Source organism: Plectropomus leopardus, chromosome 24 (assembly GCF_026936395.1).
Source record: "Plectropomus leopardus strain MGB_pleo_1.0 chromosome 24, ASM2693639v1, whole genome shotgun sequence".
In the NCBI taxonomy this organism is placed as follows: Eukaryota; Metazoa; Chordata; class Actinopteri; order Perciformes; family Serranidae; genus Plectropomus; species Plectropomus leopardus.
Genome location: NC_142199.1, coordinates 793615 through 820873, shown reverse-complemented (window position 1 = coordinate 820873; position 27259 = coordinate 793615). Strand labels below are relative to the sequence as shown.

General features: G+C 42.9%; 1 protein-coding gene across 1 annotated transcript; it reads left to right on the top strand.

Moving 5' to 3' along the window:
• Positions 1-1898: 1898 nt before the first annotated feature.
• Positions 1899-23882, top strand: LOC121966917 (uncharacterized). The gene is given in 11 exon segments (XM_088074465.1): positions 1899-3428; positions 9803-9943; positions 11466-11617; positions 12401-12475; positions 12625-12859; positions 13881-14012; positions 14106-14461; positions 14542-16260; positions 16263-18387; positions 18801-18888; positions 20519-23882. Coding segments are annotated over 11 exon segments (6408 nt in total). The 5' UTR covers positions 1899-2752; the 3' UTR covers positions 21228-23882.
• Positions 23883-27259: the final 3377 nt, after the last annotated feature.

Sequence of the window (27259 nt, the reverse complement as noted above, 5' to 3'; positions counted from 1 at the left end):
TATGTATGTATATTCAGTTATACAGGCTATTGTCATGTTTCACATGCTCTGCTTGGGGGCCACTTTTGTAAAATGATAGTGGTTAGGGTTAGGCTAACCCATACATGTTTCTCGGATTTTGGGACGTTTTGAGGGTCACTATGTGATGTCTCTGCTGCTGAGTACATGAGGTATACTCTGTGTGTGTGTGTGTGTGTGTGTGTGTGTGTGTGTGTGTGTGTGTGTGTGTGTGTGTGTGTGTGTCTGTCTCCAGAGCAGGCTAAGGTGATTAATAAAGCTATTTTTGGTCTACAGGAACAAATGCCTGCTGAGGAGGGAGGAGGGAACTACATCTCCCATCACCCACTGCGTCATCTCTCAGCCAGGTGTGCCTGTGACTGGTTGTCTGGTTGCTAAGCGATGGGAGGAAGGGGCTTTTATTGTGGTAGGACACTGGAGGAGGAGGGAGGGGGCTTTTATTGTGGTAGGACACTGGAGGAGGAGGGAGGGGGCTTTTATTGTGGTAGGACGTAGGAGGAGGAGGAGTGTGTGTTTGAACTTGTGTTTTTTAGTGAGGACTCAGAATTCACTTTCACACACACACACACACACTCGCGGCGGGCGAGCGAGGACGCCATGCTCTGCTTCAAAGGTGAGAGACGAGTTTGGATGAAGAAGTTTGCTGCAGAGTGTGTGTGATGAGCTGTGAGCACACACACACACACTGTTATCTCCATGACCTTTACACTGTGTGTGTGTGTGTGTGTGTGTGCGCGCGTGTGTGCGCACATTGAGAGATGAGCAGCAGTTTTTGCAGATTTTGAGACTTTGTGGCCAAGAAACAGTGCAAGTTTTGTGTCAGGAGGCATTCGTTTGTCGTGTGTGTGTGTGTGTGTGTGTGTGTGTGTGAGAGTGTGAGTGTGAGTGAGTGTGAGTGAGTGAGTGAGTGCTGACGCTCGGCGTGTCGAGGCAGGCTGAAACATCCTGTTCAGCCTCCAAAACACAGCTGTTTCTGTGTGATGAGCGATGGAGGCGACAGCTGCAGAGACATCGCATTTCATTTATTCAGAGGACTTTTCTGTCTGTCCACTGCTAAGACCCCCCTAATGTCCCAAAACCTGAAAAACTTCCTAAAACCCAGAAAATGTCCTGAAACCTGAAAATGCCTTTAAAACCCAAGAAATGTCCAAAATCCGAAAAACGTCCTGAAACCTGAGAAATGTCCTAAAACCTGAAAAATGTCCTGAAGTCCAAAAAACGTCCTTAAAAATGAGAAATGTCCTAAAACCGGAGAAATGTCCTAAAATCCAGTACGAGTAGGTCAGTATTTAATTAATCAATTTATTATTTAAATCTTTAGGTTTTTTAATTTTTAATTTTTTTATTTTGATTTTTTAAATTTTATTTTTATAGTTCTTCAAATATTTGAAGTTCCCTGTTTTATTTTAATAATTGATTGATTGAGGTACTTGATTTAATTTGAAAAGTTTTTATGTCTTTAATTTGTTTATGTATTTTATTAAAGACTTTTAGGTCTTTCAGGGTTTTTCTTTTGTTTGTTTTTATTTATTTATTTTTAATTTTTCCTGTCATCCAGTTGAGATCTTGGAGCTTATTTGCCATCAGTGCACCATCACCTTTTTTAAAAAATTTCTTTTTAGTTTATGTCATGTTGAAAACTCAGAAACGCAAACGAAACTGTCAGAGGCTGACCGAAGCCTGACCGAAGGTGGATCTTCTCATTGTCTTTGTTGGGGACTATTTTCCGCGGCGTATTGATCCAGATTTGGTGCTCTGATGTCAAACTGATAACGGGTCCAGGATCACCAGCTGGACTCGGAGCGTGAGGCAGCATGTGGCGCTCTGAGGTAAATACCTGTCCGTCCCTCTGTGGCCATCTGCAGACCTGGATAATCCCCGAGAGCAGATTAGAGACGGCGAGAGGAAACTCTGAGACGCTCCATCAACAGCTCCGAGGACACATCTCTCCCACCGGAGACGCGTTTTCGGACTTTTGGGTATTTTGTAAAAGTTTGCACAATTGGCAACACGTCTGAGGACTTTTACTGTGAAGGAATGAGACTTTTAAAGCTTTTATTTTGGTGATTTGAAACACTTTTTGGAGGTTCAGAAGTCTGGAAGCTGCTGCGGAGTATTTTTTTTTTAAATCTTCATTTACTGCGAAATATTTTGAGCTTTTATTGTGACAGTTTTGCTTTTCCAAAAGACCTCATTTTGGGCTTTTAGGGTGAAAATCTAAAGAAAATTCATGCTTTTGTTGTGAAGGCTGCTCCATCATTTTGAGCTTTTTTGTGACAGATGATACTTAATTTCGAAGGACTTTTTATGAGAAACATTCAGTGGTTTTATTGTGAAAATTGCCCTTTTTTCTGGGGTTTATTTTGAAGCCGCATAAGATTGTGAATTCAACATTTATTATGATGAGTTGAACCCCAAATTTGACTCTGAGAGATACAGACATAAAGGCTTATCAAACATCTATTTTGGGCTTTTACTGTGAAAAGCCTTACTAAACTTATTATTGTTATTATGAATTAAAAATTTGGGGGATTTTTTAAAGGAAAGACTTTTTTTGGAGGACTGAATGTGAAGTTGAGTTCAACTTGCAGAAGAAGACAAAACAAAAAAAAAAAAACAGGCATCTATGATGGATTTGAAATTCTCTTGGGGCTTTTATTTTGAAAAGATCATTGTGTGATCCTTCCTGAAGGCACAGCCAGACATCAAACAGCCAACCGGCGATCAGGACAGGATGATTTCGTACGTGGAGTGTCTGGGTGGGGATGGGGTGGGGCCTGGTGTGGGGTCAAGCTGCTGGAATGGCGGCCCCGATGAAGAGCGAGACGAGCTTCTTCCACGCAAGATGGCCGCCCTGCAACCGAAGACGGAGGGCAGCCTGCGCCGCCGCCTTCTGAGCGCCAAACTCCAGCAACACCACGGCGCCATCTTTGGGCTGAACGCTGGTGGTGCTGCCAGGCCGGGAACGCCCTCACTTGAGAAGAAGCCCCTCCCACCTCACCTCCAGTATCCAGGTCCTTGGAATCACCGCCAGCACCTCCCACCGCGACCCCACGTCTACCCGTCTCATGCTCCCGAGGCTCATGGGAAACTTTTCTTCGCTCCAGAGACTTACGGGAAACCCAACCAACCAACTCCTCCTTTATTGGTGCCGCGCCCCACCTACCCAGTCCTCACCCAGCGGAGCCGAACAGGTTCGTGCCCCCCGACCCCTGAGCCCCGTCCCGGCTACACCCTGCCCATCCCCTCCCCTCTCAGCGGTTCGCCCCATGTCAGGGAGCCAGAGGTGCCACCACAGTACCGCTATCGGCCCAGCAAGAGTCGCAGGACCGGCTTCTTCTGCTTCAGACCCCGCCGAGGGAGGAGCTCCGGGCTCGAGGCCACACAAACCACGCCCCTTCTACACAGAGGTACTGCTAGGAATTCTGGGTAGTAGAGTTGTCTTCATATTGTGAGAATGGCCATAGATGTAATAAGAGAGCTGGATACAGCCTTTAGCACAGGGTTCATATCTTGTTCAGTTGTGCATTAAGTCAAAATGGTTCAACACTACCTCCGTACTGTGTACTTCCCAACGGCCAACTTCCAGTTTGGCGCTCTGCTAACTTCAACTGGGATAAAATTGTTTAATCATGACGTTCTTATCAACTTTTGAAATGTTATCACGCCGAAAAGATTGAATCCTGACAGTGAAACGAATCATTTGGCGAGGGTTGTTGTGCTCAAAAAATGAATCCCGTCTTTTTCACCATGTAAGTCAAAGAGAAAAAGTCTTTTTGGTTTCACAGGGTGTCACGTGACGGTTAAAGTACACTGGCCATTTCTGAAATTGCCTGCAGTACCCGGCATACTTCCTGTGGGCCGGGGACAAACAGAACTGGCATTTCCATCTTTCTTTTTGTCAAGCTTGTCCAACCTGCGAATTTGAGAATCATACGATAACAAAGGAATGGCCTGGGAAGGGAATATTTTCAAATTTATGTCCGACCAAGCAACAGTAAGGGGGGCGGGACATCATCTTCAACACAGCACTCAGAGTCCTTTAATCCACAACCAAACTAGGAATGTCTTCCCTTTGTCAACTGACTGATCCCAAGTCCTGCACCCCTAGGTCGGACACAATTTTGTGAGAAAAGTCCCAAAATCCTAGAAACATCCTAAAATCAATCATCCAATCAAGCAGTGACCTAAAATACTAAAAATGTCCTAGAACTCTAGAAATGCCCTAAAATCGCCCTAAAACCAAAGAGATGTTCTAAAGTCTTATAAATGCCCTAAAATCATTCAAACATCTTAAAAATCTGAGACATGTCCTAAAATTTTAGAATTTTAGAATTTTTTCCTAAATTCCTAAAATCCTCAAAATGGCCTAAAATCCTACAAGTGTCCTAAAAATGTCTTTAAATCCTGAACAGTGCAAGGCCCTTCATTGATAACATATCCTTAAATTAACGATTAACGATTAAAACGGTTCCACTCAAAACCTGTGGAAACACACCGAGGTTCCACAAATCCTGAACAGAACCAGCTCAAGAACCAGAGCTCATTTAGTGTACAACAAAAGGAATTTAGATGGGAACCAACTTTCGGGTCCTAAACGAGTTTATTTTTGGTCAGAATGTTCAGAATGGTTCAAAACTAAGAGCGAGAACCGGAACCAAACCTTTTCCACGTTTGCATAAAAGTGGGAATGTTTGGTTCTGAGTCACTTACTTCACATGTTTCAGTCCGCAGTGTGTCACAGTATCACACGCTGAAACCCAAACAAACACAAAGCCACTAATCTGTGTGTGTGTGTGTGTGTGTGTGTGTGTGTGTGTGTGTGTGTGTGTGTGTGTGTGTGTGTGTGTGTGTGTGCAGGGATTAGCTGCAGCTCCATACGCTGGGGGGTGATGGCTAATTCCTGGAATAGCAGGCTTTAATGTGCAGCAGCTGCTGCCTATGAGCGTCACCTGGCCGGAGGCGAAGCGTCCGTCAGGTGTCGTTCAGGTGACGGCACCTGCTGGCTCTTCGCCTCCTCCGATTGGACAGCGGGACCGAACATATTTCGTCTATATATAAACACAGTGACATCATGACAGCATGGCCTACTTCCTGTCTAATTAATCAAACTAATTAAAGCAGCAGAGGGGTGACGGCACACTGACAGACGGACGGACGGGTGGACGGACAGGCATGTAGACAGAAGTAATTAGCTGCTCCACTGGCCCAGTTAGCTGGCACACTTACAAACTGGAACTGTCCCAGTTTGTGATGAACGTGATCCCTCACTGTACAGAAGTATGAATGTTATATATCAGGGACCCTCCAGGACAGGGTGCCAGGTCCTGCCTGAGACACTAATGTCCTAAAATCTGAGAAATGTTCTAAAATCCTACATACATCCTAAAATCCTAAAAATGTCTGAAGATTAAACATCCTAAAATCCTTGAAATGTCCTGAAATCCTGAAAAAGTCCTTAAATCTTCATAACATTCAAAATTTAGAGAAATGTCCTAAAATCTTTGAAATGTCCTAAAACCTGAGAAATGTGTAAAAGTCCCAAAATTTTTAGAAATGTATTATAATCCAAGAAACATCCTAAAATCTTAAAAACATGCCAAAACCCTTTCAAGGACCCTGAAAATTCCTCCAGAAACATTTGTGTGTGACTAAGGACTTGCGGTACATTTTCAAGGATCAGTGAAACCGTCTTAATCACCACTTAAGGGTGCTCTTTAAGCACCTAGCATCCCCCAAGGACCTCCTCCAGGACCATTTACACCTCCTCAAAGACCTCTGATACTTCTCCAAAACACCTGGAACCTCCCCCTGGACACCTGGAACCTTGTCAAGGACCCCACAGACTGGCTTCGGGACAACTTGAGCTTCTATATAAATCTGTTACTTCTTATTGGCACTTTGGACATTCTAAAGGCCCATTTTGTTGTCCTCAAGGACTTCTGGTAGATCTTCAAGGAGCCATGGAACCATCTCAGTGACTTAAGGATGCTTTTAAAAGACCTTAAGCACCCTTCAAGCACCCCCGACCCCCCAAGACCTCTGATACTGCACAAAAACCTCTGGAACCCTTTTAGGTATACAACTCAACTCTTCTCAATGGCCCTGGGAAACTTTCAAGGACCCTGGTTCCTCAAGGAACATTTGTGTGTCCATAGGACTTTTCAAGGTACATCTCAGCATCCTCAAAGGCCTCTGAGATCTTGTCAAGGACCCCTGGGACCCTCTCAACAACTGAAGGATGCTCCCACAGGACCACTATCTCTGGAACCTTGTTAAGAACCTTTGGGAATTCCTCCAGGACCATTTGAGTTTCCATATGAATGTCTGTTCCCTTGGAAACACTCAAGGCCCATTTTAGTGTACTCAAGGACTTCGGGTACATTTCAAGGAACCGTGGAACCATCCCAACAACTTACAGATGCTCTTTAAGGACCTCTGTCACCCTCCAAGCACCCCTGACCCTCCTCCAGGACCATTTAAACCTCCTCAAAGACCTCTTCAAGGACCCCTTGAATGCCTGTATTTTCAGTTATGTCCCCAACCTTTGTCCTGACCCTGCAGACAGCTGTTTGAGAGACTGAAAATGTCCTCACTTTGATACCGTATCCCCTCATGTCTGGTCCTCAGAAATATAGAAATCTGAGAACAAAGAGAATAAAAGACGAACAGCGTCTCACACACACACACACACACACACACACACACACACACACACACAGTTTTCTCTTCATCTACAAAGCATGGTGTGTGTGTGTGTGTGTGTGTGTGTGTGTGTGTGTGTGTTGATGCAGCGTTTGTGGGTAACCTTCATCACCTGGCGACACACATGAAGGACACACACATGTGCTGGCGAGCTGCCAGCGTGGCATGTGTGTGGTGTGTGTGTGTGTGTGTGTGTGTGGTGTGTGTGTGTGTGTGTGTGTGTGTGTGTGTGTGTGTGTGTGTGTATGTGTGAGATAAGAAAGCGAGCGAGGTGGAGAGAGAGAGGAGTGGGAGGAGAGCGGCGTCGCAGCGAGTCGAGCTGCATCACTGCTGCTGTCTGCTGCAGCCTGCGGAGTGTGTGTGTGTGTGAGAGAGAGTGTGTGTGGCGTCGTTATGGTTCTGATCGGAGCGGCGATCAAATCCGTCCTCAAATATCTCAACAAGACCCGAGGTGAGTGTGTGTGTGTGTGTGTGTGTGTGTGTGTGTGTGTGTGTGTTTTGATGCATGTTGTATGTGTATGTGTATGTGTGATGCATGTTGTGTGTGTGTGTGTGTGTGTGTGTGTGTGTGTGTGTGTGTGTGTGTGTGTGTGTGTGTATGATGCATGTTGTGTGTGTGTGTGTGTGTGTGTGTGTGTGTGATGCATGTTGTGTGTGTGTGTGTGTGTGTGTGTGTGTGTGTGTGTGTGTGTGTGTGTGTGTGTGTGTGTGTGTGTGTGAGATGCATGTTGTGTGTGTGTGTGTGTGTGTGTATGATGCATGTTGTGTGTGTGTGTGTGTGAGATGCATGTTGTGTGTGTGTGTGTGTGTGTATGTTGCATGTTGTGTGTGTGTGTGAGATGCATGTTGTGTGTGTGTTGTGTTTTGTAGTTCTATAAAGATGACCTCATAAAATGCAGCTCTCTGATTGGCTGTCAGTTTAATGCTAAAATCAGAACGGCTTAACTGCGTCTTCATATCAGAGCTCAAGGACCTTTTCAAGGGCTTCAGAACTCCCTCACCGGCTTCCAGAACCATCTCAGGACCATCTGAGTCTCTTCAAGCACCTGTAATACCATTTTGGGGACCTTAAGGACCTCTGGAATATTTTCAAGGAATTTAAGGACCTCCTCAAGGACCATTCGTTGTAGTCTCGGCCTTGGAAACTATTCAAGGAACCCAGCAATCCTCTCAAATAACTAATAAACATTTTTAAGGACTTGTGGTACACTATCAAGGACCCTGAGGACCTCCCCAAGGACTATCTACAGACACATACAGACGTCTTGCACTTCTCAAGAACCTGTGGAGTCACCTTAAAGACTCAAGGACACTCTGGAAGAACTCTCACAAGCACCTGGGGACTTCAAGGACCATCTAAGCATCTTTAAGGGCCTCTGGTATTTTCATTGATCCATGGAACCACTTCAGTGACCTCAAGACCCTCTTTTGGAAGGACGAGAAAACCTTGAGGACTATTCAAGGCCCTTCAAGGGCCTTAAAACCCCCTCACTGACCTCAAGAACCATCTCAAAAACCATTTGAGTATCCTCAAGCACCTGTAGTACGGTTTTTGAGGTCCTCTGTACCTCATCAAGAATGCCAGGAATCTTTTCAAGGCCTTAGGGACCACCTCAAGGACCAATTGAGTCTTCTTTGTCACCTTGAGAACTTTTCAAAGAACCCAATAAACATTCCCAAGGATGTGTTCTATGGCATCAAGAACCCTTGGAAACTCTTCCAGGACTATTTAAACACCCATAAAGACCTCTGGTACTTTTCAAGGACCCATGGAACCACGTCAATGACTCCAGGACCCTCTCTCGGAAGGGAAACCCTTGAGGACAATTCAAGTTTTCTCAAGGGCCTGTGGGATCTCTGATACCTTCTCAAGACCTTGTAGAATGTTTTTCAAGGACCACTGGGACGTCCTCAAGGACCATCTGAATCTGAAGCAATGTCAATCAACAGCATAAAACAGTGATACTCAACTGACGGCCCGAGGACCAAATCTGGCCCCTGAGAGGGCTCCTGGTGGCCCCTCAGACATTTTCTAATTCTTAATAAAAATAAAGTGATTGACTGAGTGAATGTCCTAAAATCCGACGAAAGTCCTTAAATCTTAAAAATTTTCAAAAATCATAGAAATGTCCTAAAATCCTAGAAATGTTCTAAAATACTGGAGATGTCCTAAAATGTTAAATATGCCTTAAAATCCCAGAAATGTCCTAAAATTCTGGAGATGTCCTAAAATCTTGATCTCCTGCAGCATTAAAATATTTTCTGTTTATCAGCTCAAAGCCTCGCTGAAATCACGGACCCCCGAAAACCCAAATTTCATCCAACGTGAAGAAAAATAAATAAATAAAATTCCATATTTTAGTGTTTTCCCAAAGTGTCCTGCAGTACTGCTGAAGCATCCACACTAATTAAAAATTAAACAAAATAATAAATAATGAAATCAATTTTGTGGGATAAGTATGTTTTAATTAAAAACTAAATAAAACATTACAGTGTATTTCAGACAAATTAAAAACATATATAAAGAAAGAAATGTAAAATTTTATTGAATTAATTAAGCTGCTCCTAAGAGCCCTGTGTGTGTCTGTATGTGTGTGTGTCTGTATGTGTGTGTGTCTGTATGTGTGTGTGTCTGTGTGTGTGTCTGTGTGTGTGTGTCTGTGTGTGTGTGTGTGTGTGTGTGTGTGTGTGTGTGTGTGTGTTGGTATGTGTGTCTGTATGTGTGTGTCTGTATGTGTGTGTGTATGTGTGTGTGTCTGTATGTGTGTCTGTATGTGTGTGTGTGTCTGTGTGTGTGTGTGTGTGTGTGTGTGTGTGTGTGTCTGTCTGTGTGTGTGTGTGTGTGTGTGTGTGTGTGTCTGTGTGTCTGTGTGTGACTGTGTGTGTCTGTGTATCTGTGTGTGTGTGTGTGTGTGTGTGTGTGTGTCTGTGTGTCTGTGTGTGTGTGTGTGTGTGTGTGTGTGTGTGTGTGTGTGTGTGTGTGTGTGTGTGTGTGTGTGTGTCTGTATGTGTGTGTGTCTGTATGTGTGTGTGTCTGTGTGTGTGTCCTTCATTAAACTGTCTGTCTTTCTGTCTGCAGCAGGGGACAGAGACAGTAAGTGGTCTGTTCACTACACTTCCCAGAAGCCCCAGCAGGGTCTCGTCTTCGTCCCCGGGAAAAAGCGATCCGGCAGCGCTGATGACTTGCGAGGTCAAAGGTCGACAGAGAGCAGCTTCCCAGGTGCTAATCTTTTTTATTAAATGTATTTATTTTTGACATTTAACCCTGAGGGTCCGCTTTAATATTACACACACTTTTGTAATATTATATAACAGGCTATAAGAAATATATATAATCCTGTCACAATCTGACCTCCATACACAAACAAATTCCAGAAATAATAATTAAAATTTAAATACGTATATTTAAAACTAATACTAATATTTAAAATTTAATACATTTATTTAAAAAAATTAAAATAACTGGGTACATTTGATTTTTTTTTTTTAAATGGTGAGTACATTTAATCACGAATAAAAAAATCAGTGAATATATTATGTAAAAATCAATATATCCCTGAACACATTTAATTAATGGTTAAAAAATATCTGAGTGCATTTAATTAAAGATCAAAACATAATCTGTGAATAATTTTAGTAAAGAGATAATAATTAGTGCGTGAACATTTAGTTAAAAATTTAACAATATCTGTGAATAAAATTAATTTAAAAAAGAGAAATATCTGTCAATATATTCAAACTTTTTGAAAAATATCTTTATTAAAGATTCTTTTAAATTAGTGTCAATAAAAAATTTTAAAAAATTAAAAATATCTGTGAATACATTTAAAAAAAGAAATTAAAAAATAATGTAATTGAATATCTTTTGAAAATTTGAATGCATTTAATTAAGCATTTAAACAATATCCATGATTACATTTAATGAAAAATGGAAAATATCGGTTCGTATGTTAATGTTTAATTCAATAAATCAAAAACAACTGTGAGCGTCATCTTAACATCTTCATTATTTTAACAGACACTTATAATTAATTTTTGACACAAATGGGTCTCCATAAAGTATCAGGTATTAATGCTACAAAATAGAAATACTCCATTAACATTTACTGTAAGTAAAAGTGCAGAAGTATTATCAGATGTAGTAGTTCTTTTCAAAGTGCTAATGTATCACAAATATTATTGACCACTGATGCGAGTGTTATTGATCATATCTGAAACTCTGAATGTGAGTGAAGCGAACGTTTTTAAGGCTTTTATTTTGGAGATTTTCGGTTCTTGATTCAGTCTTGTTGATGCACATAGCTGCAGCGCGCACACACACACACACACACACACACCCACTGCAGACTGCATCACACACAGCTGCAGCGCTGCAGACAAAGAACTCACTTCATGTCATTGATCAGTGCTGAACTTACTGATCGATTGATTTGAATGAATCAGCATGATGAGCTCGCTCCTCATCAGCTGATCTATTAATATACTATATATATATATCTATGAATATAATATACTATCAATAATAATTATCTTTTATCGACATGACTTTGGCCCAAAACGATCAATACTTTGGCCTGATTATTGATTGATCGATATTTTGTTGTGTCGTTACTGATTATTAGATGCATGAACATCTTTGTCTCATTTAGCCTCTGTGTGTGTGTGTGTGTGTGTGTGTGTGTGTGTGTGTGTGTGTGTGTGTGTGATGCATCTTGTGTGTGTGTGTGTGTGTGTGTGTGTAGCGTGCAACGGGCTGACTCAGCATGGCTCCAGCCAACCAATTAGCGCTCAGCTCCAGCCGCAAAGCTCCGCCCCCCAGCCATCCTCCTCTGGACTCGACCAATCAGAGGGCAGCAGAGCACGCGGAGGCTGGAAGGACAAAAGCAGGAGGATGGTTGGTGACAGACACACGCACACACACACACACACACACACTCATGATGTTAGCGTGCACACAGTGGTGACTCATAAATATTAATGAGGCCGAGCAGACTGCAGCAAACACCTTCAGTACTACTGATTTTACTTTCACATTTTTTTATTTTTATTTTTAATAAATGCATTCACAGTTTTATACATATTTTTTTTAATGCGTTAATGTTTTAGTTAATGTAATAACAGATTTTCAAATAAATGTATGTATATATATATATATGTATATATATATATGTATTTACATATTATATCAATGTCTGCATTGTCAGTTTGTTTTTGTATGTTGTGTATTTTATCTGTGTTTAATCTTCTTATGTTTGCTTTTAAACTTGTGTACAGTGTCTGAGTACTTGGAAAGCGCTTTATAAATAAAATGTCTAATTTTTATTATTATTATTATTATTATTATTATTATTATTACTATTATTATAACTAGTTAGGCGTCAGAAACAAAATAAGAAATTATTCAAAAATGTACATTTTAAGAATTTTAAATATTTGATTATGATAATTAATTAGAAATAAAATAAAATAAAATAAATGAATGGTGCATTTGTGGAGAATCACTTTGCTTTGCTGCCATTTGCTGGTCAAACTGGACCACTAACAGTTTTTAGTCCAACATGTCTCCTCTCTGAGTGTCGTCTTTTTGTCTCCTCTCTGAGTGTCCTCTTTGTGTGTCCTCTCTCTCTGTTTGACTCGTCTTTCTTTCATTTCTGCTCTCTCGCTCCTGTTGTTTCAGAGGTCCAGAGTGCTGAACTTTCTCTCTCAGTCTTGCTTTTCGGTTTGTTTCAAGTTTTCAGTTTGGAGGAGGAAGGTAAACATGGATAGACATCAAGTAGACTTGATGAAGACCTAAAGTAGAGACCTGTCCTAGTCACCCAAACTAGACTTTCATGGGTTAAGATCCAAGTCTCTTGGGTTGACTCTGAACTCACTAAAAGCTGACAGCGTTCGTGTTCTTAGTCCTCAGCTTTCTCAGATGAAGAGGAGAGGTTCATCTTAAACAATACGCGACCTCTGACCCCACTGGTCCTCAACCCTGTCCACCGCCCCTCCTGTTGGGACATCTACACCCCCGCCTACGAGCCGCCCGTCAACAGGGAGATGGAGCCGATCCCCCGACTCCCGACTCCGGAGGAGAGGATGAGGCAGCAGGCGGAGGCGGTCCCGGCTGATATCGTCCCGATCAATATCACAGGTGGTGGACTAGACTCCGGTCTAGACTGGAGTGTTAAGGACTTTTAGGTTTAAGATTAAACCTAGACTTGAGATTCAATGTGGATTTGACAAAATTTATTTTAAAATCTTGACTTTAAAGCTGTTTCATGCCAAGCACGGACTTTGGTCTTGACTTGAACTTGGAATTTCAACCTGGCTTTGGTTTGGGTTTTTTTCACTGACTTAAAGCTCAACTTAAACTTGGAACTCAACTTGGAATAGAATAGAGATTTAACTCAGACCTGGGACTCGACTTGGACTTGAAATTCAAATTATTTGTGAAAGTTGTGGGCTAAATTCTCATTTGAGACTTAAATCAGACTTGGGACTTGACTTGGACTTGAGATTCAAATTATCGAAACTTTGAGAATAAACTTGTGCTTGAAATTTGACAGACTTGATACTTGAATTGGACCTGGCATTTCACTCTAACTTGGTGTGTTAGTTAGACTTGACTTGAACACTAAACTTGAGATTCAGCTTATTTCTTGAAACTTTCGAGAACTTTTGCTTGAGACTCGAGTATGACTTGGGACTCGACTTAAGATTCTACCAATTCTTGAATCCTTAGGACTCAACTCCACCTTGAAACTTGACCCAGACTTGTGACTTGACATTCATCTTAGTTTTGAAACTTCAAGACTCAACTTCCACTCAAGACTTGACTCAGAAAATGCTTGACTTGGGACTTGACTTGGACATGAGATTCAACTTATTCTTGAAACTTCCAGACTCAACTGCCATTTGACTTGACTTGGACCTGGTGTTTGTCACTAAGTTGGTGCATTAGTCAGACTTGACTTGAACATGGGACTTGACTCTGGCTTTTATTTGAGGTTTTAGTCTGACTTAACTTGGAACAGAACTTTAACTCAGACTTTGGACTTGTGCAGAACAAGAACTTGCATTTGGTTTGGGTCTAAGGTTGGACTTGAGACTTGTTAAACTGACAAAATCTTCTCTTCCTCTATCTTTATTTTCATACGTGTACAAAACTTCAGGAGCGAGTTTCGACCGTCAGGCCAGCTTTCGGAAAGTGGTTTCCAACACCGACTCGTTATCCCGGCAACCCCGCAACCTGAGCCGCCGCAAGACAGTTACTGGGATTCCTGATGATGTGACCCGGAAACTCGGTATCAGCTCAATCTACTCATAACCAATAACCTCCCTTTTATTTCAAACCATTTCTTCTTGTCCTTTATGTTCTTTGACCTTATCTTCTCCAGACTCTCCTTTGGCATCTCCGGTTCTTCCCGGTCAGTTCTCCACCGTGGGTCGAACTGCCTCATCCTCCTGCAAATCTGCCCACCAGCAGAAGGATAAAGAGGAGGAGGAGGTGCAGAGGGGAGAAGTCAGAGAGGAGGGGAGGGCAACTACAAGGAGGATACGAGCCCCAAGAGGAAGGGGGATGTCTAGCCTCATGGCCTCCCTTACCTCTTCTCAGCCGGTCGACTCCTGTCAGGACCTGTCCTCTGAGGTCCACAGCCTCCCCCGTCTGGCAACCAACTCCTCCCTGAACTCTGAGGCCAGCTGTAGCAGCACCTCCTACAGGACACTAAGTGCCTCCTCCTCTTGTTGCCAGGTCAGTTTAGGAGAAGTACTTATTGTCACAAGTGACTCCAAAAAGTAAGAGTCTTAAGGCTTGTTCTGTCTCCTCTCCAGGCACAGGATCTTCAGGGTTTCCCAAGCGACCTCCAGCCCCTGCTGCCCTTTGACCCCACTGCCAGAGTCATCCCCCAGTCTCCCTCTGCCTCTTATCCTTCCTCCCCCGTCACCTCCTCCTCCCCCAGCTCCCCCGGCCGTGCCCTGCTATCAGAGTGGTCTTACCCCAGTGATAAGCCCCTGAATGAGGCTGGCCAACACCGCAGCTCTCCGTCCTCCTCCCACTACCTCTCCTCTTCTTCCATCGCAGACTCCGAGTCTCAGTTTAGCTACCAGGCTCTGGATGACCAGACCCCCACTCAAGAGGACACCGGATGCTCCTATGACGGGAGCTCCTACAGTGAGGAGATGTGGAACTACCAGGCCCTCTCCTCCAGCTCCAGTGTCCACAGTTGCCAAACCGGGGGTGACTTGAATGGGGAAGGTTGGAATTGCGATCCCTTGATTTCATCTGGTTGCTCCACCCCGTCTCAAACTGACAGAAACTCTTTGTGCTCAGAGAAAACCACCTCCTCTCTGTCGGTAAATCGCGAGAAAAGGAAGTATAGCAACTCCTCTTCCTACTCTCACACCATCACCCGCAGCATCTCCCTCCGCAAGTCCAAGCGCCCGCCTCCTCCACCACTGCGCTCAGACTCTCTGAGGCGGCGCCCGGGTCGCAGCAAACCTCTACGCTCCTCCTGCAGTCCCCGTCCGGAGCGGAGCCCCCACCTGGAGCACACCACCCAGCAGACGCCCACACCGTCTCCACAGACATTCGATGACCCCTGGGTGCCCCGCAGCAACACCAAAAGACGCCAGAGTGGGTTCAACTGTGGGACAGTTACAACCTTTGAACCTTTGAGCTTGGACTCCCAGGCGGCAACCTCCACCGATGATCCTCCACCTGAACAGCAACCACCAAGTCCCAGCCACCCACATGCCCATGTCTTTGCTCCTGAGTCTCCAGGCTCAGAGGAGGAGGCGCTGAGGTTTACTCTTCACCCCCAACCAGCTGCCTCCTCTGTGGCAGGTCTTCAGCGCCTCGCTTCGCCCTCCAGCGGCTACTCCAGCCAATCCAACACCCCCACACCTGGCACTCCTGTGTCTTCCCCCCTCTCCCCTTCCTCCCCTCTCATAGCAAGCCCAGGAGCCTTCTCACTCCCCCCAACTTCCCCCTTCTCATCTTTACACTCCCCTTCCTCTCCTGCCGTCTCCTCCATGCCCAGGACAACATCCCGGGTCGAAGGGAGGCCAAAGCCAGCAGTGCCAGAGAGGAAGTCATCACTCTTCTCCTCCCTCTCCTCCTCATATTCCTCCACTTCTTCCCTCTCCTCTTGCACCTCCTCAGACTCCTCGGCCAAGCACCCTCTTCTCCCTGCTCTGCCATCTCCTCCTCCTCTACCAGAGTGCTCCTCTCCTTTGCCTCCTGTCTTCCACTCCCCCATTCGGGAGTCCCCTCGTCCAGCTCCTCCCCTTCCTCCACCCTGCCTACCTGCTCCGTCCTTCACCAAACTTTCTGCTGCTGCTCTTCCTAGTCCACCACCTTCATCTCTCCCTCCTCCGCCTCCCCCACCTCCTCCCCCTCCCCTTCCTTTCCCACCTTCATCTCTCCCTGCTCCTCCTCCTCTTCCTCCTTCCTCACGACCTCCACCTCCACCCTACTCCTACGCTGTGAAACAGACCTCCCATGGTCCTGTGTCCACCTTGTCAACCAACTTCCCTCCTCCCCCAACGTCCCCCCTCCACCCCCATCTTCCCCGTCTCCTCCACCTTCAGAGCTCTCAGAATTGCCAATTGCTGACCTTCCTCCTCCTCCTCCACCACCACCTCTTCCTCTCCCCACATCCCCTGCCAGCCCTCTTTGCCCACCAGGCCTCAACAAGTCCCCAGACCGCTTTGTTAAAATGTCTTCGGCTCCCTTCCCACTCGTCACTGCTCAAGCTTTGCAGGGCGTCAAACTTCGCTCGGTCAAGAACCAAGAAGGCCTGACTGGTGTCATGTTAGCCGATTCTATCCAGAATCCACTAAGCGAAGAAGCTCAGCCAGATAGGGCTGTGCTGTCTAATGCTGATGATCAACCAATTGGAACTGGACAACAAATTGATCCAGGTACACATGAACCCAACATAACTTTAGTGGGCAACTTTGATCGCTCAACCAATGGGTACGCAAAGCAACCTGGATGCAAATCTGAAAACTGCAACCTAACAAAAAGTGATGTGAGGACACCCAACGATAAATCGCCTTTTGCTGATCTTCTGAGCCAAGACGGCATTATCGCTAACCAGAGAAACTCTGAGCCGAAGCTAACCAATGGCAAAACTCCTCAAGAAATCCAGAAAAATCAACAAGAGGTGGGAAATCCAGATGCTGCTCCAGCAAATGATCAAGTCTCCAGTCTTGAAAGTTCCTGGGTCAAAATGTCCTATGGTTTGGACAAAAAATGCATAAACACAATCATCCAACAACCGTTTTTGCAACATCAAGTCACAGATACGTTACCAGATGCAAAGCTAACTGAGCCTGCAGAGAAACAGGGAAACTCTTCATACTGGACCCTCTCCGAACAGAAATATGAGTCTCACAGAGAGAGCAGGACAATACTGTCAGAGCGCAAAGACGAAATGAAGACAAAGAATCGTTCAGAAATGTGGAATGGTGTCACTCATGAGGATTCAAAGAGTGATTTAAAACAGAGTAAGCCAGGTAGTCCAGGGAAACTCCGCTCCCCAGAGAAGCCAACCCTGCCGAAGAAGCCTGACCTCTGCATTCTTGGTCTCATGGAGTCCCCTGAGGTGAGACGAGGACCAGGTGGTCAATCACAACCTCCTGCTGATTCCTTGTGCACACCTTTGCAAGCACATCCGCACCTGACTTGCGCCACTGCAGACAAAACGGCAACTACTAAAAGCTCAGTGTCACAAATTTTACCTGCACACTTAATGACCTCTGCTTCTGCACCTGCAAACACAACACCTGCCAGCATCAGCTCACCTGGCAACTCCCCTCATAGGCAGAAGCCACCGATTTTGCACAAGAAGCCAGATTTGTCACTGACTTCACCTAAAACAAACAAACCATCTAGAAATACAGATGTGGCATCCCAAGGCACTACAGGGACTGGTCGCACCTTAGGGACCACGGGGGCCTCGGGGAACATGGATACCACAAGGGCTAGAAACACCGTAAACGGGACCATGTCACGAAGTTGGGGAACCTCTGAGACCTGTGGTGCTTTCGGTAACTCAAGGGCGCATGGAGCTACTTCCCTCCAGCGAGGGGTTACCCAAACTGCAGGAACAGACCCTTGGATCATCAAGACAAATCCTCATGAGGATGATGAGAAAATATTCCATAACAGCATGATGAGGTCATCGCTGGCTGAAGACGAGGAGGAAGACGAGAAGGAGAAGACAGGGATAAAGACAGCGGTGATGATGATGACGTCCACCACAAGGAAAAAAGACAAAGCAAGGAAGAGGAGGAAGAGGAGGCCAGGCAGGCAACTGCTGATGATGTCGTCAACAATGGAGCCCTCCCACTCCTCCTCCTCATCATCATCATCGTCATCGTCATCTTCCTCCTCGTCTGGAGATGAGCGAGACGTGGCGAAAAAGAGAACGATGAGTCAGAGAGGGAGGATGGCGACAGTGTGCAATCAAGACACCAGTGACTCCGAGAACTCCTGCACCCTGATTGGTCAGAGCAGGTGCTCCCTCAGCAGCGCGCTGTCCACCGACAGCCTGCGAGCGGGGTCGTCGCTTCCAGACCTCCTGATACAAGAAGAAGAGGAGGAGCAGAGGAGCAAAGAGGGAGCAGACAGGAGGAGGGAGGCGGTGAAGGAGGACCAAGGACCTCCAGATGGTAAGTGGTGTTCAAAATATTTTGGATGATTTTTTTTTTCTTTTTTTTTTTCCAGAGCCAGAAACTGTAAAAGCTTAACGTGTCATACCTGATGACGCCACTGCATCGAGCAATTGTGTCTGCTGAATTAGATACCTGTACTGCCATATCGACAGCCTTTGTAATGAGAGTAGGAGCACATCATGTAGTTTTTGGCTCAGTTTGCTGCTCAAACAGGCCGTGAGAAGGAGCTGGAGAAGAAAACAAACATTTGCAGCTGCTGCGAAGCTACAAAACTTGATCTCGTTCAGTCAGAAAGCTGCTTAGTTAGAGATTTCTGCTCTCGCCTCCAAATACTACCAAATACAGGAGAGTGCTTTTTTTTTAACCATGATTCATGGAAAGTAATAAACACTCTTTGTGTCTCCCTCCAGCTGATGTGTTTGTCAGCGTCTCCGCGGACCAGATGTTTATCTCCGGTCAACCACGGACCACGGAGGACCTGTTCGCTGTCATCCACAGGTAGGAAAACACAGACACCCTGCAGACTGTAGCTGCACCTGAACATCGATCTGACCTGTCTATTTGACTACTCCTTTCGCCTCTGTGGAGCAGTGCAGTGTGGGAAGGCACCGCGTGAAGGTAGGCAGGTAAAAACCACTCAATTTGTAGCAGACGGAGGTTAGTTCTTGACCCGGGTCCGGTTGATCTTCCCTCCTTCCTTGCTCCCCTTAAAGGAAGCATTTTGTTCCCTAACTTGTGATCGTCCTTCCCAAATAGTAGCGTCTTCCTCGCTCTGTAGCTGAAGCCCCGTCACTCTTCCTTTTCAAGGTGACAGTTTTGTGCCTTTGTGTCTAAAAAGTATGATCATTGAATTGGGGGGTCTCAAGAATGATTAGAACTTGGTGGTCACAGGTCTAAGATCTTGCCTCTGTCTTGTTCTTGTGAATGCAATATCTTAAGAACACCTTGAGGGAATTTCTTCCAATTTGCCACAAACGTCCACTTTGAATCAAGGACGAACTGATTAGAATTTGGTCAGTGTAACCTTGTCTGTCTCATTCTTGTGAATGTGATATCCCAAAAATGCTGAAAAGGAATCTTTTTGAATTTGGCACAAACTTCCACTTGTACTCTTACAATATATATTATAATATTACAATTTGTTTGTAAAAGGTCATGGTTATTGTGACCTTGTCTCTGTCTCATTCTCGTGAATATGATATCTCCTCAAATTTCGCACAAACATTTACTTGGACTCAGCAATAAATCGATTAAATTTTGGTGGTAAACAAGACAGAGGTCAAGGTCACAGTGGCCTTGCCTCTGTCTCGTTCTCGTGAACATAATATCTCAAAAACACCTTGAGAGAATTTCCTCAAATTTGGCACAAACATCAACTTTGAGTCAAGGATGAACTGATTAGAACTTGGTGGTCGTCTGTTTTTGTGAAAGCGATATCTCAAGAAGTCCTTGAATTTGGCACCAACATCCACTAGGACTCAAGAATGATTAGAATTTGGTGGTTAAAGGTAAAGGTTGACCTTGCCTGAATCTCCTTCTCTTGAATATCTGAAGAATGCCTTGAGGGAACAATTCTGACTTTTGGCATAAATGTCCACTTGGAAACAAGGATGAACTGATTAGATTTTGTTGTTTAAAGGTCAGGGTAACTGTGACCTTGCCTCCGTCTCGTCCTTGCGAATGCAAAACCTCAACAACACTTTGAGGGAATTTCTTAAAATTTGGCACAAACGTGACTAAAACACAGACTAAAATTTGGTGGTCAATGGTAAAAGATTGCTGTGAAATTAAAGTGTCTCACTGTTTTTAGCCAAAACTCAAGAATTCATTATTATGCCAGAATTTCACACAAATGTCTAACAGGATAAAATGATGAAGTTTTACTTATATTTATGTATTTAAACTGTAAGTACAATTTCATCGATGTGCGGTGGCATACGGCTGTAAGGCAGAAACCTCCGATTATTTTGATTTTTGTTTTGTGAACACCCAGTACTCTTTGGAAAGTAAGACAACAGGATGAGTCATGTCCAACAAAACAAGTCCAGAAAATAAAAACAAGTCCAGACAAGTAAAAACGAGTCACGGAGCAGAAGGAGAACTTGACTGGTCTTTGTGTTTGTCTCAGGTCTAAGAGGAAGATGCTCGGAAGACGAGATTCAGAAGACGGTACAAACCGTTTCCCGTCCTCCTCTTCCTCTTCCTCCTCCTCCCGTCCGGGCACCCCCGCCAACCCTTTGCCCTGTTTGACCCGCCTTATCATCCCCAGAGGTCAAAGGTCGGCTCGCAGCGAGAGCTTTAAGGCCCTCCTGCTGAGGAAGGGCAGTCGCTCTGATTCGGCATCTCGAATTTCGGCCGTCGAACGGCTTCGCATTCTTGCTACTCCTGCGACTACTAGCGACCTCCAGAGTGTAGCGCCGCTGCCTCCGCCACCGCCACCGCCGCCGCCGCCAGATCAAGACAAACACCCAAGCTTGTCCCAAACCTCGGACACATGTGATGTCCACCTCACGCCAGACATGTCTCCGTACGATCAGAGCTTCTCCATGATCGGGTTCGGATGGGGGCGGAGGGATCTGACGCAGACTCCCCTCCTCCTCACCTCCTCCTCCTCCTCCTCTCACTTCCTCTTCCTTTCCTCCTCCTCCTCCTCCTCCTCCTCCTCCTCCATACGTCCTCGCTCCCTCACTCCTCCCTGCTCCTCTAGCCGGCGCTATGCCGCCCGCTGCCACCTCTACGCCGCCCCCATGACCGCCATCTTTGAAGGAGGAAGTGAGGAGGAGGATGAGGCTTTCACCGGAGGAGAGTCAAGCCAGAGGTTGGTTGAGATTTCGTGATGTGGACTCGATGCATTTATGGAGATAGTTTGGATTGGACAGGACGTCGTTGGAGCTGCGTGACGCCGCCTCCTCAGATCGCAGGAGATCTGAGCTGAACGTGATGATATCGGGCTCATGGACACGTCGCACTGCCCCCGCAAACTGAACCGAAAATCGGACAAACCTGCTGACTGACGCATTTCAATGAATGTATTGAAGCACACTTGGAAACTTTCGAAAACTACGGAAGCCTCGAGAGGACACGCATTTATTTACGCCTCACGATCATGGAATTATGATCTCAAGAAAATCTTTCTTTCTCCGGTTAATGTGCTTAAATCTCACTTATTATCTTGCATTTTTATTTTTTGCTTGATTTGTCTTTTTTCCAACTTTTACGGAAGTTACATTTGTATTTTATTTGTTACATAGAATATATTTTACTGCGATGGAGTATTAGGGCCGAGAAAAAAAAGTTAGATTTCGAGAATAAATTCGTAACTTTGAGAATAAAGTCGTTATATTACGACAGTGATGTCGTATTTTTACAAGAAAAAAGTCGAAATTTTATGAGAATTAAACTTGTAATATTATGAAAATAAAGTCATATTTTTAAAAGAAAAAAATCTGAATTTTATGAGAATGAAATCGTGTTTTGTGAGAAAGGGGATATTATATAAGGGAAATAAATATTATCGCCTGCTTTAGAGTTTGCTTTGTGAACCTATGTGTTTATTTTCATAATATAATATTCCCTTTCTTATAAAAATACAACTTTATTCTCGTAACATTGCAACTTTTTCTTTTGTAATATTATGACTTCATTCTCAATTTTGACTTTTTTTCTCTGAAAATTATGACTTTATTCCCATAATGACTTTTTTCTCAATATATTTCGACTTAATTCTCTCAGTTTCAAAAAATGTTTCCTCCATGTGGCCCTAAAACTCTGGCTTTCTGTCCGACCAAAGAGGACGTGGAATTATTTTAAACTTTGACTTAAAAAGTTTTCTTGAGATCGCACGAGTAAATGTTACAATAATTATAATATAGTGTAATAATAACAGTGTTTAGGCAGTTATATTGTAAAGTTTTGCGTAACGTCGTATCACCTACGAGCTCAGATTACGAAACTTCAGATTCAAACATTTCTTCCGATACTGAATCACTTTAACAGATTCTAATAAAATCAAATTGCTTGATTTGTTTTAGTATTATTTATGTGAACAGATGGAGCATTTATCTATAAATTAAAAAAATCTACTAATACAAAAAGATTTGTAAACTCAAAAAAATATTTGCAAATATAAAACATATCTGCAAATACACAAACAAATTTCAGAACTTAAAGGGACCCTTCGCCAATTTTCAGCCAGCTTTGAATCATAAAATGATTCCAAAATTAGAAAGAAATTAGTAAAAAATTACAAGAAAATCACCTGAAAATTAGAAAAGAAAAAATCAACAGAATGATTAATGAAGCTAAAAAATAAAATAAAATTTAATCAAAGAAGTGCTCGAAAAATGAAAAAAGCTTAACATAAAGTAAACAATAAATATGTAATTATGATTATTTTATTATAATTCATTATAGTTAAATATTTTGAATGTAGTTTTTCCTTACCTTTTTTCTTTCTTCCCCAAGACATTTTTTTCTACCTTTTAAAATTCAAAATCTACAAATTTCACGCAGTTTGTTAAACATTTATCACCAAGTTACTTGATGCTTTTTAAACCATGTTTTGTGTCATTCCAGATTTCAAATTGTTAAATGTTTTTACAGTTTAAAAACACAACATTTTTGAGTTTGTATATTTGCAGATTTTTTTATTCATTTTTATTTTCAAAACTTTTTGTGAGTTTACAATTTTTTTTTGTATTTGCGTAAATTGTTTTGTATTTTTCAGATTACACATTAACGCACTGATAATCAGTTGGTTCACACAAAAAATACGGACACAAATCGACCTCCATATAAAATCAAAAACCTGCCTCTTGTAGTTTTTTTTAGCAAAACTTTTAGTCACATCGTGGTCTAAATGTCCTGGTGAAAAGTTTCTAAACGCCTCAACAAAGTGAAAATAAAATAAAACTGGATGTATTTAATTATTATTTCAAACATTTTTGCTTCTTCTGCACTGGAAATATTTTACCAGCAGCTCCTGTTTTATTTAGACTTTTGACTCGATTTTAAGACTTTTTTTTTAACGTTCTTACCAGCGATAAGCTGAATGAATGAGGGAACGAGTTTGTCCTGAAGTGTAAATAATTCATCTTTGTATTTTCTTTCATCTCGATTCCTGTGCTTTTGGTTTGTGTTGCTGCTGCTGGATCTTTTTCTCGTTATCGTCGGAGTCAGTTTGAGCCTCAAAGCTGTTTTTGTATCACAGTAGCAGATAGTGAGAAGAAGTAGCGTCAGAAAGACGACCTGGTTTTTATAAGGTGGAGGCTTTGAATTTAGGAACCTAATTATCTTCTATGTGCGAATGTAAGAGCTCAGATTTACTCTATTAACCGAGAATTAATACAGTTTGATGGAACGAGCGCGCAAGAGATGAACGGTGACGAAAGATGTCGGAAACATTGAAATGTAAGAAAAAATTAAAAACTGTGCAGACTAGCTGATGGAGAAACGGAAGCAATAAAGGACAAACCAGATTTCTCAAACTCAAATGTATTTTATTGATTTACCTTTTAGAGTTTTTAGATTTAGATTTATTTATCCTGTTTGCTGAACGAGCTCTATTTTGATGGATTTTTTTTGTTTTTTTATGCACTCTGGCACCTTATTTACCCTTTTTAACATTTCTGAATGGTGTTAAAAATATCAGTAGTTGTTAGTAGTTGGTGCTGAGAAGAAACAGAAAACTTTACGGCTGCTATCATTAAATATTTACTGACCAGAGTTGGAAAACAGTCTGTATTTTTGTTAAAAGAATCAAAGTCTGAATAGATCCAGGCTTTTTATCATTATTAGGGACTGTTTGTTATTTATGAGAGGGGAGGGGGTGGGTTTTTTTTTGTTTTTTTGTGAATTGGTGATTTTGTTTTCTTTAAAACTTTTTGGCAATTTTGTTTTCTTGATGTTTTTTTTTTTTCTTTTATCATTTTGGTGATTTCTTTTAAAATTGTGAGGTTTTTTTTTAAATTTTCAGTTTTATTTTCTTTAAAAATATTTAGTGATTTGTTTTTCCACTAACATTTTTTGTTAAGTTGTAACATTTTTTCATGATTTCCTTTTCTTTTTTTTTATCTTCAAACTAATTTATTGATTTTTTTTCGTTAAGATTTGCAAACTTTTTTTCTTACAAAAAAAAATTTTTTTCAAACTTTTTTGTAATGGCTTTTTACATTTTTGTGTGGTTTAAAAAATGCTTTGTTTTGTTTTGTTTTGTTTTTTAAATGTAAAAGATTCCTGAGCAGATTTGAGCCTTTTTGTACAACGAGGTTTTGGAGGGACATTTTCATTTTTTCCCCTTTTTTTCTTTTAAATTGGCAATTGATTTTTCTTTTAAAATTTTTGGTGATTTTTTTTTCTTTAAATTTTTTGCCTTTCTTTTGTTTTTTTCTTTTGTTCATCTCACTTTTTTTTTTTTGTCGATTTTGTTTTTTGTTTGTTTTTAGAGAAAACATGCCTGCCATCTGCGGGCCCGCCAAAATAAAAATTGCTAAAATGACACCTTTTGTCACAGCCAGAAACTGTAAAAACAGACGTTACTGTTGGATTCTCAAATTTCCGACCTTCCTTGAACACAACATGTGGGAGGAACCGTCATGGTGCCTCTGCTCACAGCAGGTGTTCCCCAGCAGGTGAGGAGAGGATCCGCCTCAAGAGAAACCTGTTCCAGTGTTTTAACCCACAAAAGAGACCAGCTTCTTCTTCTGCTTCTCAAAGGTAACAGACTGCATCTGGATCTCTGTGTGGGTTTGGGTCTGGGTCTGGTTCTTGGTGTAGGTGTAGGTCTAGGTCAGGGTCTGGGTCTTGGTGTAGGTCTGGGTGTAGGTGTAGATGTGGGCCTGGGTCAGGGTGTGGGTGTAGGTGTAGGTCTGGGTGTAGGTGTAGGTTTGGGTCAGGGTGTGGGTGTAGGTGTAGATCTGGGTCTGGGTCTGGGTATAGGTGTAGGTGTAGGTCTGGGTGTAGGTGTAGGTGTAGGTGTAGATCTGGGTCTGGGTCTGGGTCTGGGTGTAGGTGTAGGTGTAGGTGTAGGTCTGGGTGTAGGTGTAGGTGTAGGTCTGGGTGTAGGTGTAGGTGTAGGTGTAGGTGTAGATCTGGGTCTGGGTCTGGGTCTGGGTCTGGGTGTAGGTGTAGGTGTAGGTGTAGGTGTAGGTCTGGGTCTGGGTCTGAGTCTGGGTGCTCTGAGCAGTGCGGGTGCAGGTTGTGCGTGTGTCCTCTGGGCGGTGCTACAGATCAGGTCTTTGCTGGGTTCAGTTTGAGGTTGTGTCAGAGCTCCGTCTGTGATCCGCCTGTCGTCTTCAGACCACATTCTAACTTTTATTTTCGTCTTTATTGGCCACACGAAACCTTTTGTTGAGCAGCATGAGACTAAAGCCAAAAATATTCAATTTTACCATCAGACAGAAAACTGAGATTCACTTCAGACCGTGGTGTTTGTGGACGAAACCACCAAAAACCAAAATCAGACCAGCAGACAGCTGGAGGTCACCGTCAGTCCTCATCTCCTTCATCATTACCAACTTTATTGTAAGTGCCTAACATGACAACGCCAAAACATCAACGTTCTTTTCCTTAACCTACGGAACTTAACGGAGTAACATTTAGTTACGTTAAGTATGGAACTCTACGTTAAGTATGGAACTCTACGTTAAGTATAGAACTCTACGTTAAGTATGGAACTCTACGTTAAGTATGGAACTCTACGTTAAGTATGGAACTCTACGTTAAGTATGGAACTTTACAAAGTAACTTTAACTTAAGTCCGTAAAGTGATGAAGCCCACCATAACGCTTTTTCTCAAATTAAGCTAACCATATTTCTTTTCCTTAACCTACGTAACTTAACATTAAAGTACATAACTTTATAAACTTTATGTTAAGTACGTAAACTACACACTTTTCATCCTTCCTGTTGTGATAATTGTGTGTGTGTTGATGCATGTGTCCTAAATGTAGTCCAGATTGTGTATTTGAGTGTAATCATTGCATTTGCAGCTCAGCTCCTACAATAAGACTAAAATACACTGTGGAAACTAAAGAGTTACATTCAGACTGCATTCAACTAAGGGGTTAATTTTGAAGATTCAGAAGTTTTTGGGGAAATTTGAGAGATTTTTATAAAGGTTCTTGCTCAGATTTGAGGGGTTCTTGAGGGTTCTGATGGGTCTTAAGGAGAGTTTAGGAAAGTTTGGGGGCTTCGGGTCAGTTGTGCATGTTTTCAGCAGCAGAAGAGCTGCTGTAAACCGTGTCGTCACGCCGTGCCGACACAGATCTCCGAGAACACATCGGCGGTTTGTTCTGGGACGGCCCGCAGCTGTTTGTGACAGAGCAGCCACACAGATCTGCGTATTATGAGGATGATGCAGCGGCGAGTCGTTCCCCGAGGAGCCGCAGCACATCAGCAGCTTTGATCACTGCTGCTGAGGTTTGGCCTCCAAAGTTTAGGGAAGCGGGACACGAGGTGTTTATTTACGACGGCGAGTGAAAGCGGGACAAGAGTCGCCGGCGGGCGGAAGCAGCTGCGGGCAGTCGGCACAGAACAGAGACTGAAAACACAGCGAGTTAATGACGTACACGTTTAAGGGCTTTCACTTGCTGTGTTCAACTGTGTTTTTTCATCTTTAAATTGTTTGGTGATTTTTAATGAAAACAAGCTTTCAGAGGGCATATTTTCTTTAAAATAATTATATTCACATTTCTTTATTTTTTCTGTATTTATTTTTGGTGATTTTTTGTGTTTTAAAATGTCTGATTTTTTTTTTCTTTTCAGATTTTTAGTGATTTATTTATTTATTTTGACGATTGTGATTTTCTGAAATTTGGGGAGTTCTGTTTTTTCCTGTAAAATTCAATACTTTTGAAGTTTTCTTTCTTTT